Source organism: Nerophis ophidion, linkage group LG18, assembly GCF_033978795.1.
Source record: "Nerophis ophidion isolate RoL-2023_Sa linkage group LG18, RoL_Noph_v1.0, whole genome shotgun sequence".
NCBI lineage: Eukaryota > Metazoa > Chordata > Actinopteri > Syngnathiformes > Syngnathidae > Nerophis > Nerophis ophidion.
The window spans coordinates 7932339-7946705 of record NC_084628.1 but is presented as its reverse complement, the minus strand read 5'-3'; the positions used below and the strand labels follow the sequence as shown (position 1 = coordinate 7946705).

Sequence of the window (14367 nt, the reverse complement as noted above, 5' to 3'; positions counted from 1 at the left end):
CCAACCAAAAATGCTTTGCTCTGATTAGGGGGTACTTGAATTAAAAAAATGTTCACACGGGGTACATCACTGAAAAAAGGTTGACAACCACTGCTTTAAGGTAATAATGTTTTATAATCATGCGGTATAAAAATGTCATCCTAAGGAACACTAAACCAGATGTTTTTGGAAAAATATATTAGTTTTAACCAACGGATGGATACCAAACAAAAACACATCACTATTAATGATAACAAATGTTTCACTTGTCAAGAAATTAAATTTTCTCTTTAACCAATATTTGAAACACGTAAACAAAGTAACCCAAATTACCCTGTTGTGGGATCAATACAAAACGATCGTATCTTACTTTAAACCACAGAAATAAATTACAAACCTTTTCCCTTTAGGGGACCTTTTTTTTGTCCCCATACCGTCAAGAGGTCCCCCCTAAAGGTGACTGCATAAACAGAGCAATGTCCCCCATTAAGTAAGCATTGCCAGAACACACACACACAGAAATAAAATACAAACCCTTTTCCCTTTAGGGGACCTGTTTTTTTGTCCCCATACCGTCAGAAGTCCCCTAAAGGTGACTGTGTAAACAGAGCCATGTCCCAATTAAGTAAGCATCGCCAGAACACACTAAGAATAAAATACAAACTTTTCCCTTTAGGGGACCTGTTTTTTTGTCCCCATACCGTCAGAAGTCCCCTAAAGGGGACTTTGTAAACAGAGCCATGTCCCAATTAAGTAAGCATTGCCAGAACACACACACAAATAAAATACAAACCTTTCCCTTTAGGGGACCTGTTTTTTTGTCCCCATACAGTCAGAAGTCCCCTAAAGGTGACTTTGTAAACAGAGCGATGTCGCCATTAAGTAAGCATTGCCAGAACACACACACACACACACACACACACACACACACACACACACACACACACACACACACACACACACACACACACACACACACACACACACACACACACACACACACACACACACACATAAAATACAAACCTTTTCCCTTTAGGGGACTTGTTTTTTTGTCCCCATACCGTCAGAAGTCCCTTAAAGGTGACTTCGTAAACAGAGCCAAGTCCTCATTAAGTAAACGTTGCCAGAACACACGCACAAATAAAATACAAACCTTTTCCCTTTAGGGGACCTGTTTTTTTTGTCCCCATACCGTAGGAAGTCCCCTAAAGGTGACTATGTAAACAGAGCGATGTCCCCATTTAGTAAGCAGAAATGATCAAGCATTGACTGGTCTGCAGCTACAAAAAGGTTGGGGACCACTGCTTTAGGGGACCTGCTTTTTTGTCCCCATACCGTCAGAAGTCCCCTCAAGGTGACTTCGTAAACAGAGCCATGTCCCCATTAAGTAAGCATTGCCAGAACACACCCACAAATAAAATACAAACCTTTTCCCTTTAGGGGACCTGTTTTTTTGTCCCCATACCGTCAGAAGTCCCCTAAAGGTGACTGTGTAAACAGAGCCACATCCCCATTTAGTAAGCAGAAATGATCAAGCATTGACTGGTCTGCAGCTACAAAAAGGTTGGGGACCACTGCTTTAGGGGACCTGTTTTTTTGTCCCCATACCGTCAGAAGTCCCCTCAAGGTGACTGTGTAAACAGAGCCATGTCCCCATTAAGTAAGCATTGCCAGAACACACCCACAAATAAAATACAAACCTTTTCCCTTTAGGGGACCTGTTTTTTTGTCCCCATACCGTCAGAAGTCCCCTAAAGGTTACTGTGTAAACAGAGCCACATCCCCATTAAGTAAGCATTGCCAGAACACACACACACAAGAAAAAAAATACAAACCTTTTCCCTTTAGGGGACCTGTTTTTTTGTCCCCATACCATCAGAAGTCCCCTAAGGGTGACTGTGTAAAAAGAGCCATGTCCCCATTAAGTAAGCATTGCCAGAACTCACGCACACAGAAATAAAATACAAACCTTTTCCCTTTAGGGAACCTGTTTTTTTGTCCCCATACCGTCAGAAGTCCCCTAAAGGTGACTGTGTAAACAGAGCCATGTCCCCATTTAGTAAGCAGAAATTATCAAGCATTGACTGGTCTGCAGCTACAAAAAAGGTTGGGGACCCCTGCTTTAGGGGACCTGCTTTTTTGTCCCCATACCGTCAGAAGTCCCCTCAAGGTGACTGTGAAAACAGAGCCATGTCCCCATTAAGTAAGCATTGCCAGAACACACGCACAAATAAAATACAAACCTTTTCCCTTTAGGGGACCTGTTTTTTTTGTCCCCATACCGTCAGAAGTCCCCTAAAGGTTACTGTGTAAACAGAGCCACATCCCCATTAAGTAAGCATTGCCAGAACACACACACACACACACACACACACACACACACACAAGTAAAATACAAACCTTTTCCCTTTAGGGGACCTGTTTTTTTGTCCCCATACAGTCAGAAGTCCCCTAAAGGTGACCGTGTAAAAAGAGCCATGTCCCCATTAAGTAAGCATTGCCAGAACAAACACACACCCTTTTTTCCAACAAAAGGACCCCCTACCTATAGCAGCGTGAGACACAATTTCAGAAACAAAACATTGAGCCATGACATGCATTTATTGGGAATGGAGCAACTTTTGCCTGCATACATATCTTTGTGATTACCAGCACAGTTCAATTAAGTTAACGATTTTTTAAAAATGTCTAAAAATGAAAGCATTTACAGTAATTAAGGGGCAGCACAGCAATGTTAGAATGGTCTGCTGGGTGCAGTAAATATGTTATTGGACTTGCCTGCAGTTTGCCAGCGCCCTCTGGTAGCCAGCAGGCGGAGCGGCACACCGACAGCATCGGAAGTCAACCATTCCAAACTTCCCCTTTCAAAAAAACTAATTATTGAAATATACATCAAATAAAGAGGGGTCTTGAAGAATAAGTGAAAAAGATCAAATGGGGCTTAAATCAAAACACTTGTATATCCATTAAATAAATAGAAAATACTTGATTTGTCAAAGGTGCCAAAAGAAAAAAAACAAACAAAAAAAAAGTTCTATGGAATTGAACGTGTTGTAAAGACTATGATTAACAAACCTGACGCCAGCGATTTGGGTGGAGTTTGTTCCTGAGGGGGCCAAAGCGACACACAGACGAGACGATAGCGAGGTCACTTTGGCAAAGGTCCCTTTGAAAGTTTTTAAGCACACCAGAGGAGCAGGAGGACAAACAGTGAAGTCTTCATTATGACCACGTCAAAGCAGGTGGGAGGACTATTTCCATTAGTGTCTCTGTATCCTGGAGTCCACACAAACATGACAAAAGGGTTGGTCTTTGGTTAGTGTTTTTTTTTTCTTCTTCTATGCCCCAATCCTGTGAAGATTGAAGGAGTAGTGATGACAACATGGTAACACACACGCACACACACACACACACGCTGTGTGTTCAGTTAATGTAGTGATGTCACATTGATTATGTCCTTCAGGAACTTGCTTGGATCGTTTAGAGCTCGGACACTTGGTGGGTAAAGTCGGAGAAATGCGACAGAGAGAGTTGACGTCTCCTGTCCTCAGATGACCTGAGGGACACAAGAAGTAGGAATGAATGATTTGAGGGAAGATGTTTGTTAATACAAAGAGCACTCAAAAATAATTTGCAGAAGGTTATTTGTATCCTAGAGAAATAGATATTGCTGGCAGTAAGTCGGACACATTTCCAGTGAGGGTTGGACTCCGCCAAGGCTGTCCTTTGTCACCGATTCTGTTCACAACTTTTATGGACAGAATTTCTAGGCGCAGCCAAGGCGTTGAGGGGATCCGGTTTGGTGGCCACGGGATTAGGTCTCTGTTTTTTGCAGATGATGTGGTCCTGATGGCTTCATCTGACCGGGATCTTCAGCTCTCACTGGATCGGTTCGCAGCCGAGTGTGAAGCGACCGGAATGAGAATCAGCACCTCCATGTCCGAGTCCATGGTTCTCGCCCGGAAAAGGGTGGAGTGCCATCTCCGGGTTGAGGAGGAGACCCTGCCCCAAGTGGAGGAGTTCAAGTACCTAGGAGTCTTGTTCACCAGTGGGGGAAGAGTGGATCGTGAGATCGACAGGCGGATCGGTGCGGCGTCTTCAGTAATGCGGACGTTGTATCGATCCGTTGTGGTGAAGGAGCTGAGCCGGAAGGCAAAGCTCTCAATTTACCGGTCGATCTACGTTCCCATCCTCACCTATGGTCATGAGCTTTGGGTCATGACCGAAAGGATAAGATCACGGGTACAAGCGGCCGAAATGAGTTTCCTCCGTCGTGTGGCGGGTCTCTCCCTTAGAGATAGGGTGAGAAGCTCTGTCATCCGGGAGGAACTCAAAGTAAAGCCGCTGCTCCTCCACATCGAGAGGAGCCAGATGAGGTGGTTCGGGCATCTGGTCAGGATGCCACCCGGACGCCTCCCTAGGGATGTGTTTAGGGCACGTCCAGCTGGTAGGAGGCCACGGGGAAGACCCAGGACACGTTGGGAAGACTATGTCTCCCGGCTGGCCTGGGAACGCCTCGGGATCCCCCGGGAAGAGCTAGACGAAGTGGCTGGAGATAGGGAAGTTTGGGCTTCCCTGCTTAGGCTGCTGCACCCGCGACCCGACCTCGGATAAGCGGAAGATGATGGATGGATGGATGGATGGAGAAATAGATAAGATAGTACTTTATTGATTCCTTCAGGAAAATTAAAATATGAGATTAAAAATGTGGAAAAAGCAACCATTATGACTGCTTAAATCACAACCCTGACTCATGACACACTTCTCTGAGACTGATCTCTGTTGTCTGTGTTCAATGAAAAGAGGTTGCATTGTGCCATTCTTTTAATTTTTCTTTTAGATAGTCATCTCAGCTCCTGCCCAAAAATAAAAGCATGCACATTTGTTCATCATCACCCAAAATACCATTTTTAAAGGCCTACTGAAAGCCACTACTACCGACCACGCAGTCTGATAGTTTATATATCAATGATGAAATATTAACATTGCAACACATGCCAATACGGCCTTTTTAGTTTACTAAATTGCAATTTTAAATTTCCCGTGAAGTGTTGTGTTGAAAACGTTGCGGTATGATGACGCGTGCGTTTGATGTCTCGGGTTCTAGCGCACATTATTTTCCAGCCCGATCCCAGCTATAAGTAGTCTGCTTTAATCGCATAATTACACAGTATTCTGGACATCTGTGTTGCTGAATCTTTTGCAATTTGTTCAATTAATAATGGAGAAGTCAAAGTAGAAAAAATGGAGGTGGGAAGCTTATAGCTTTTAGCCACACAAACAGCCAGTGTTTCCTTGTTTGAAATTCCCGAAGTTGAAGCTTTACTATGGAACAGAGCGGTCAAGCGAATATGTCAACCGGCAGTTTTCGGTGAGAAAATTGTGGAAATAAGTCTGCTCTTACCGGAGACATCAGCGGAGTTTCCGTCCTGCTGCAGCTGCGTGACTTCCCTCAGAGACACTCGCGGTCAACACACCCCTCCAACTTTCAGGTACAATTTAATCTCACTAAAACACTAGTAACACAATAAGCAGATAAGGGATTTTCCAGAATAATCCCTAGTAAATGTGTCTAATAACATCTGAATCGCTCCCACTGTTCTCGCCTGTTTTTTTTTTCCTTTTTTCTAGTCCTTCACTCTAAATTTCCTCATCCACGAATCTTTCATCCTCGCTCAAAATAATGGGGAAATTGTCGCGATTTGTGTGTCTGTGTTTAGATTTGTGTGTGTTTAAAACAATCTGTGCGTCCATGTTGCAATGTGTGGGTCTGTGTTTAGATTTGGGTGCGTGTAAACAAAACATCTGTCCGTCCAACTTGAGATATATGTGTGTCTGTGTTTGGATTTGTGTGTGTTTAAAACAATATGTGTGTTCGTGTGGCGTTCTGTGTGTCTGCGTTTAGATTTGTGCGTGTTTGAAACAATCTCTGCGTCCAAGTTGCAATGTGTGGGTCTGTGTTTAGATTTGGGTGCCTTTAAAACAAAACTTCTGTTTGTCCATGTTGAGATATGTGTGTCTGTTTAGATGTATGTGTGTTTAAAACAAAATGTGTGTTTGTGTGGCGATTTGTGTGTCTGCGTATAGATTTGTGTGTGTTTAAAACAATCCGTGCGTCCATGTTGCAATATGTGGGTCTGTGTTTAGACTTGGGTGCGTGTAAACAAAACATCTGTTTGTCCAACTTGAGATATGTGTGTCTGTATTTGGATTTGTGTGTGTTTAAAACAATATGTGGGTTTGTGTGGCGTTTTGTGTGTCTGCGTTTAGATTTGTGCGTGTTTGAAACAATCTGTGGGTCCAAGTTGCAATGTGTGGGTCTGTGTTTAGATTTGGGTGCCTTTAAAACAAAACTTCTGTTTGTCCATTTTGAGATATGTGTGTTTGTTTAGATTTGCGTGTGTTTAAAACAAAATGTGTGTTTGTGTGGCGATTTATGTGTCTGCGTTCAGATTTGTGTGTGTTTAAAACAATCTGTGTGTCCATGTTGCAATGTGTGGGTCTGTGTTTAGATTTGGGTGCGTGTAAACAAAACATCTGTCGGTTCAACTTGAGATATGTGTGTCTGTGTTTGGATTTGTGTGTGTTTAAAACAATATGTGTGTTTGTGTGGCGTTTTGTGTGTCTGCGTTTAGATTTGTGCGTGTTTGAAACAATCTGTGGGTCCAAGTTGCAATGTGTGGGTCTGTGTTTAGATTTGGGTGCCTTTAAAACAAAACTTCTGTTTGTCCATGTTGAAATATGTGTGTCTGTTTAGATGTATGTGTGTTTAAAACAATATGTGTGTTTGTGTGGCGATTTATGTGTCTGCGTTTAGATTTGTGTGTGTTTAAAACAATCTGTGCGTCCATGTTGCAATGTGTGGGTCTGTGTTTAGATTTGGGTGCGTGTAAACAAAACATCTGTCCGTCCAACTTGATATATGTGTGTCTGCGTTCAGATCTGTGTGTGTTTAAAACAATCTGTGTCCATATTGCAATGTGTGGGTCTGTGTTTAGATTTGGGTGCGTGTAAACAAAACATCTGTCGGTCCAACTTGAGATATGTGTGTCTGTGTTTGGATTGGTGTGTGTTTAAAACAAAATGTGTGTTTGTGTGGCGTTTTGTGTGTCTGCGTTTAGATTTGTGCGTGTTTGAAACAATCTGTGTATCCAAGTTGCAATGTGTGGGTCTGTGTTTAGATTTGGGTGCCTTTAAAACCAAACTTCTGTTTGTCCATGTTGAGATATGTGTGTCTGTTTAGATGTGTGTGTGTTTAAAACTAAATGTGTGTTTGTGTGGCGATTTGTGTGTCTGCGTTTAGATTTGTGTGTGTTTAAAACAATCCGTGCGTCCATGTTGCAATGTGTGGGTTTGTGTTTAGATTTGGGTGCGTGTAAACAAAAAATCTGTCCATGTTGAGAGATGTGTGTCTGTGTTTAGATTTATGTGTTTAAAACAAAATGTGTGTTTGTGTTACGATTTGTGTGGCTGCGTTTAGATGTGTGTGTATTTAAAACAATATGTGCGTCCAAGTTGCAATGTGTGGGTCTGTGTTTAGATTTGCGTGCGTTTAAACAAAACATCTGTTTGTCCATATTGAGATATGTGTGTGTGTTTAAAACAATCTGTGCGTGCAAGTTGCAATATGTGTGTCTGTGTTTATATTTGGGTGTGTGTAAACAAAACATCTCGAGATACATGTCTGTGTTTAGATTGGTGTGTGTGTGTTTAAAACAATCTGTGCGTCCAAGTTGTCGTGTGTGTCTGTGTTTTTTCAGTTTGTGTGTGAACTAAAAATGTGTGTGTCCGTGTTATGAAAGAATTTGTGCTTCTGTGTGAAGCAGGAGTCTTCGACAAATCGAAACACACACAGTGTGATGTAAGCTTGGACCCTAAATCCTAAATAATAACTCTTAATCTTCTTCTCTTCATGCGATTTCAAATTACCGGTATTGAAATCAGCCTCCTCCATTTTGAAAATGATGACAGGGGAAGTGTCACTCGTGACATCACGAGTTTGACCAGGCAGTAATACTAAGCAGGCGCTAATTAGTTTTGGAAGCGAGTTTGACCCGGCAGTAATTCAAGGCAGGCGCATACTATATGCCCTGCGGCAATTCAAGGAAATACGCTATATCTTTTTTAAAAAATAGTTAAAGAAAAAACACTACAAATGAGCAATGTTTTGCACTATTATACAATTTAATAAATCAGAAACTGATGACATAGTGCTGTGTTTTACTTTTTTATCTCCTTTTTTCAACCAAAAATGCTTTGCTCTGATTAGGGGGCATCACAGGGGGTACATCACTGAAAAAAGGTTGAGAACCACTGTTCCAGAGGACCACTGGACAGTTGACGTTTGATTTCCGTCTATTTATTTCGTCAGAGTTACAGGAGCGCTCTGCAAAAAAAAAGCGAGTCAAGGATCATCTATATTATAGTTTTTGAAGACAAAATGTGAGTCTCAAAAAGAGAGGACCTACAATGGAACTTTGAGAAACACCACTGGTATAACTAAAGGAGTTGAACAAATGACTCCATGAAAAGTAAACAACAAACAACACTTCAGTTACATTCATCACATTATAAAAAAATGTGTCACTGACAAAAAGGAGAGGACTTAAAGAGGAACACCTCATTTATGACAAGTTTGGACAGCAGCAAGGTTACAATGTCAATGCAAAAGATGTGAATGAGTTTTCAGTGGTCAAAGTTTCTCTATACAACATGAGCTCTCGCCTGTTCTTAAAATTTTGAAGCAAAAATGTTTGTTTTCCAAATTTTAAGCTGACGTCGGGGTATGGTGTCATTCCCGGGCCGCCAGTTGAACCAATATATCTTTTTTTTTTTACACTAAATCTGCCCTATCCTACATTTCAGACTTGTGTATATACCTTTCTTTAAAATCCACTCACATCATATCATGGAGTTCATGTGTTTTGGAGTTCTCCCTAAGTTTCGTTCTTATGCCTCATTGCATATTTCATGTCCACAAGATCTTTCAAACTTCTCACATCACCACACCTTTAGGAAGTGGATGTATGGCAACCGCTCGTTAGCACTGAAAATGGCGGTGTTTTTTGGAGAGTTGTGTAAGACAGCAAAAGGGACATTTCTTTGTTTTCTCAGGAGGGAAACACCTACCACACAGTCACCGCTCCTCTGTCACATCACATCGACAAAAATAAGACCTTCTGGAGGAACGTTCTGAAACAAAAATTGAGCTGTTTGGCCACAACACCCAGCAATATGTTTGGAGGGGAAAAGGTGAGGCCTTTAATCCCAGGAAACACCATCCTACTGTCAAGCATGGTGGAGGTAGTATTATGCTCTGGGCCTGTTTTGCTGCGAGTGGAACTGGTGGTTTACAGAGTAAATGGGACAATGAAAGAGGAGGATTACCTCCAAATTCTTCAGGACAACCTACAGGACAATGACCCCAAACACAGGTCAAAAGTGGTAAAGGAATGGCTAAATCAGGCTACAATTACGGTTTTAGAATGGCCTACGAAAAGTCCTGACTTCAACGTGTGGACAATGCTGAAGAAACAAGTCCAAGTCAGAAAACCAACAAATTTAGCTGAACTGCAAAAATTTTATAAAGAGAAGTGGTCTAAAATTCAAAAGGAAGCTTGCCAGAAGCTTGTGGATGACTACCAAAAGCACCTTATTGGAGTGAAACTTGCCAAGGGACATGTAAGCCAATATTAACATTGCTGTATGTATACTTTTGACCCAGCAGATTTGGTCACATTTTCAGTAGACCCATAATAAATTCATAAAAGTAACCAAACTTCATGAATGTTTTTTGTGACCAACATTCAAAATAAAAGTTGTAGATATTATTAGAAACTCAAGACACCCATGACATTATGTCCACGCACGCACGCACGCACGCACGCACGCACGCACGCACGCACGCACGCACGCACGCACGCACGCACGCACGCACGCACGCACGCACGCACGCACGCACGCACGCACGCACGCACGCACGCACGCACGCACGCACGCACGCACGCACGCACGCACGCACGCACGCACGCACGCACGCACGCACGCACGCACGCACGCACGCACGCACGCACGCACGCACGCACGCACGCACGCACGCACGCACGCACGCACGCACGCACGCACGCACGCACGCACGCACGCACGCACGCACGCACGCACGCACGCACGCACGCACGCACGCACGCACGCACGCACGCACGCACGCACGCACGCACACACACACACACACACACACACACACACACACACACACACACACACACACACACACACACACACACACACACGATACCTTACTAATTTTTTTGTCCAATGCGGCCACTCCATGTCAAAAAGCTGCAGTCTAAAATGCAACATTTGTCAATATAAACTTGCATCAAATAATTATAGTTGCTTATTACTTACAGATACAAAGTCTGAGAGGCAGAAGCTAATTTGAAATTTTCATCCGGTGACAGACGTGTCCTCATCATTCAACTTATGTCACGAGTTTAACCTAATTTGTTAATAATTAAAGGGGAACTACACTTTATTTTTTTATTTTGCCTATCATTTAAAATCATTACGAGAGACAAGACAGATGTATTTGTTTTTTTTATTGCATTTTACTTGTAAATAAACGTAAATAAGAGTCCGCTTACAATGGAGTCAATGGGAAGTCCTCTATTCCAGCCATAAAGCCTTCTAAATCAGTGGTCCCAGACCTTTTTGTATCTGCGGACCGGTCAACGCTTAACAAATTGTCCCGCGGCCCGGGGGGGACAATTCGTTTTTCACGTCCCTTTTTCCTTGTCAGGAAAAAGGGACGTTTTTGTCATGAAAAAGGGAGGTTTTTGTGGTTGGTGCACTAATTGTAAGTGTATATTGTGTTTTTTATGTTGATTTAATAAAAAACATAAATAAATAAATAAAAACATTTTTTATATATATATATTTTCTTTAAATAAAAATGAGTAAAAAATTCTTCTGCGGCCCGGTGGTTGGGGACCACTGCTCTAAATAACCATCCAAAAAGTGCTAACAATACATTTTTTCAAAGCAAAAAAAACTAAACAACAAGAACCCCACCGGCTAGTTTATGATACCATTAGTGGTTTAACAAAACACATTTGTTTGACAATTGTCTGTATTTTTCACTATTACACAGTGTACGTAAACATTTTTTTAACACACCAAATAGAATGATTGGTGTTTAATAATTATTTAACAATTAACACTTCAACTTAAAGACAGCATAAGACCATTCTAGACAGTTAATAATAAATATGTTAGGGTTTTCCATACCTACCATCGATTCCTGTTGCAGTCATTTTCCTTGATCAAGTACCTTATTTTTCAGACTATAAGTCGCAGTTTTTTTCATAGTTTGGCCGGGGGTGCGACTTATGTGTGAAATTATTAACACATTACCATAAAATATCAAATAATATTATTTAGCTCATTCGTGTAAGAGACTAGAAGTATAAGATTTCAAGGGATTTAGCGATTAGGAGTGACAGATTGTTTGGTAAACATATAGCATGTTCTATATGTTATAGTTATTTGAATGACTCTTACCATAATATGTTACATCAACATACCAGGCACATTTTTATTTGGTTATTTATGCGTCATATAACATACACTTATTCAGCCTGTTGTTTACTATTCTTTATTTATTTTAAATTGCCTTTCAAATGTCTATTCTTGGTGTTGGGTTTTATCAAATAAATTTCCCCCAAAAAATGTGACTTATACTCCAGTGCGACTTATATATGTTTTTTCCTTCTTCATTATGCATTTTCGGCAGGTGCGACTTATACTCCGGTGCGACTTATACTCCGAAAAATGCGGTATGTATGATTTGTGCTGATATTGTATAGGATCCATTCAACTTAAGGCTTCAGTATTGGTACTGGAAGTGTAAACGTTTTGGACACCCCTAATTAAAACTACAGATGGAAATAAGCAGAATAATGAATCTGGTGCACACGTGGATTCTATATGAAGAATGTGAAGTGCACACTGTGCATATACTACTAACACAAAAATTGTGAATCTAGCCATGGCAAATCAGTAGTGTGTATTGAAAAGACTATAAGAAGCATTTAACCAGACATCCTTGATTGTGGTTAACAAGCATTAATTAAAACGTGCATGTTGTCAATGCAGACCTTATTCACGGTGCATCTCTCCCAGTCTCCAAACTGGCTTCCAGCAGCAGCTCCTCCAGGTCTTGTGTGCAGCTGACACTCACTATGAAAACAGTACAAACAAAACAAACACGTGAACATTTCTGCATTGAGAAACTTACATCCTGCAGTTCACAAATACCGTGTTCCATCACACAGCTGCCAGGTTTGGGGCTCTCTGTGTCGAGAAGGTGGAGAGAGAACTCTTGCTTCAGGCCGTTGGGCAGAAGTGAACCTGCGACCTCGCCCTCTTCGTCGGTCAGAACCTCGGCCAAACACTCGTCCTCGTCTGTAGAGCTTTCGTCGGTAGAGTCCTCCGGTGTGGGCGGTTTAAAGAGAATAGGCGGATCTACTTCCTGTTTAGGTCCCTTGTGCGGGTGTGGACTCTGGCTGTACTCCTCTGTTGCAGTGGATGAGTTAAGTGTGGGCTTATCGTCTTCAGTATTGTTCTGTGTCTCTGAGCCTTGCAATGCACATGGGTGCATTCTGTCTTTGGTGTTTCCGCTTGTGTCTTTCTCCTCCTCCATTAAAGGAACCTCTTTCTCCTTTTCTTCAGCAGGCTCCTCACTGGGCGACTCGGGCGGAGTGTTTGTAGTGTGGCGCGCCGCATCCTCAGGCGGCTGATTGGCTGCATCCTGTGCAGGTAAAGCTGATAAAGGCGAGGCTGGTGTCGGATGTGTGTCTAAAGTGCTGGCAATGACGTTCTGTGTGGGCGGGGGCTCTAGTGTGTGATTCAGTGTCGTATTGTGGACGTGAGGACTCTGCTTCGCAACCTCCTGCTGTGTTTGCGATGCGGGCGGCGCCTCTGCAGTGGCTGTGCTTGTTTGTAAAGTATTCAGACCGGGAGATGGGACCTCACCTATTTGCGGCTCAGGTGGGCTCTCCACCCGAGTTACCATGAAGATCTTGTGACCCCGCCCTGGACTTGAAACGGATATGCAGCGGCCGGGAGAGGGAGGGGTGCCCGGAGGGACTGAGGCGTCTGTGATGGGGATTTCAGATACAACGTTTGTTCCGGGAGAGGCAGGCGGGGGCGTGTGTTTGGACGTGGTTTCGCCCAACAATTGGACTTGAGGAGCAATCTGATTTGATGCAGAGGAGGACTTGGTGATAACCTCAACGTCCTCCTCATCCTCAGTGTCTGAGTCGGAGTCCATGTTAATTTGAGGAACCTGCGTCTCCGAGTTCGCCGCTGACTGGCTGCTCGGCTGTCCTTCACTAACTGTCCCCATGTCCTCCTCTTTGTCCCCTTGCGCCCCTGCTGCTTTGCTTTCCTCCTTCTCTTCTTCTCCTTTTCCATCTTCAGTGGCAATTTCAGCCATGGATGCCGACTGCCTCATCTTCTGATCGGTTTCCTCTTTCTCCTTGGCCAGGATAAAGTTCCTCTTGCAGCCATTCTGGATCTCAGCCAGCAGCCCACGCTGGGTCTCAATGAAGCTCTTCACCTGGGAGACAAAATACAGAAACTGACTTCAAGATCAAAAACAAACTTTTGTATCTTATTTGCTTCTGTGGTGAATTACGGGGCTTGGAAGTGTGTTGTGGAAACACACTGCATTGTGGGTCTTGCTGGAATCAGAATTACTTATTGACATGGCTGAATGCAAGACTATGTGCTTAAGTATTTTTTTTTCTTTAGGATCGTATTTTTCACAGTTTTTTTCAGTTTGGCCGGGGGTGCGACATATACTCCGGAGCGACTTGTGTGATATTATTAATATATTACTGTAAAATATTAAATAATGTTAATTTTCTAATTGGCGGAAGAGACGAAGAAAATGTCAGCAATCGTCACACACACGTCAACCAATAAGAATTCGGCGAGAGAGGGTCATGGCAGAAGTGCATTGTGGGTCATGGAATGCTAACTGCTATATGCTACTGCCGTAGCTATTAAAATGGATCATTTCATCGTTGGTGGTAACTTATAAAAACTGAGAAGGGCTGAACAAAAATGGCACCGAAAAAGATATCATGTACTGCAGATTACAAGATGGACGTAGTGAAATATGCAGCAGAAAACGACAAGAGGAAGCGGCGCATTCCTTTGGAGTTGGCAGAGTTGTTTAGAAGCGACATCGAGGAAGAAGATTTCATCGGAATTACTGATTAGGAGTGATGTTGTATATGTTATAGTTATTTGAATGACTCTTACCATAGTATGTTACGTTAACATACCAGGCACCTTCTCAGTTGGTTATTTAAGCGTCAT

General features: G+C 42.6%; 1 protein-coding gene across 2 annotated transcripts in view; it reads right to left on the bottom strand.

Annotated features, from left to right (window-relative positions):
- Positions 1–2564: 2564 nt before the first annotated feature.
- The window catches only part of ppp1r37 (protein phosphatase 1, regulatory subunit 37), an 84725-nt gene continuing 72922 nt past the window's right edge, over positions 2565–14367 (bottom strand). For both annotated transcript variants that reach the window (XM_061878650.1, XM_061878651.1), the window contains 3 exons: positions 12298–13600; positions 12138–12219; positions 2565–3538 (listed from right to left, as the gene is read on the bottom strand). In XM_061878650.1, coding sequence (XP_061734634.1) covers positions 12143–12219; positions 12298–13600 — 1380 coding nt within the window. In that variant the 3' untranslated portion in view covers positions 2565–3538; positions 12138–12142. The remainder of the gene's footprint in view (positions 3539–12137; positions 12220–12297; positions 13601–14367) is intronic.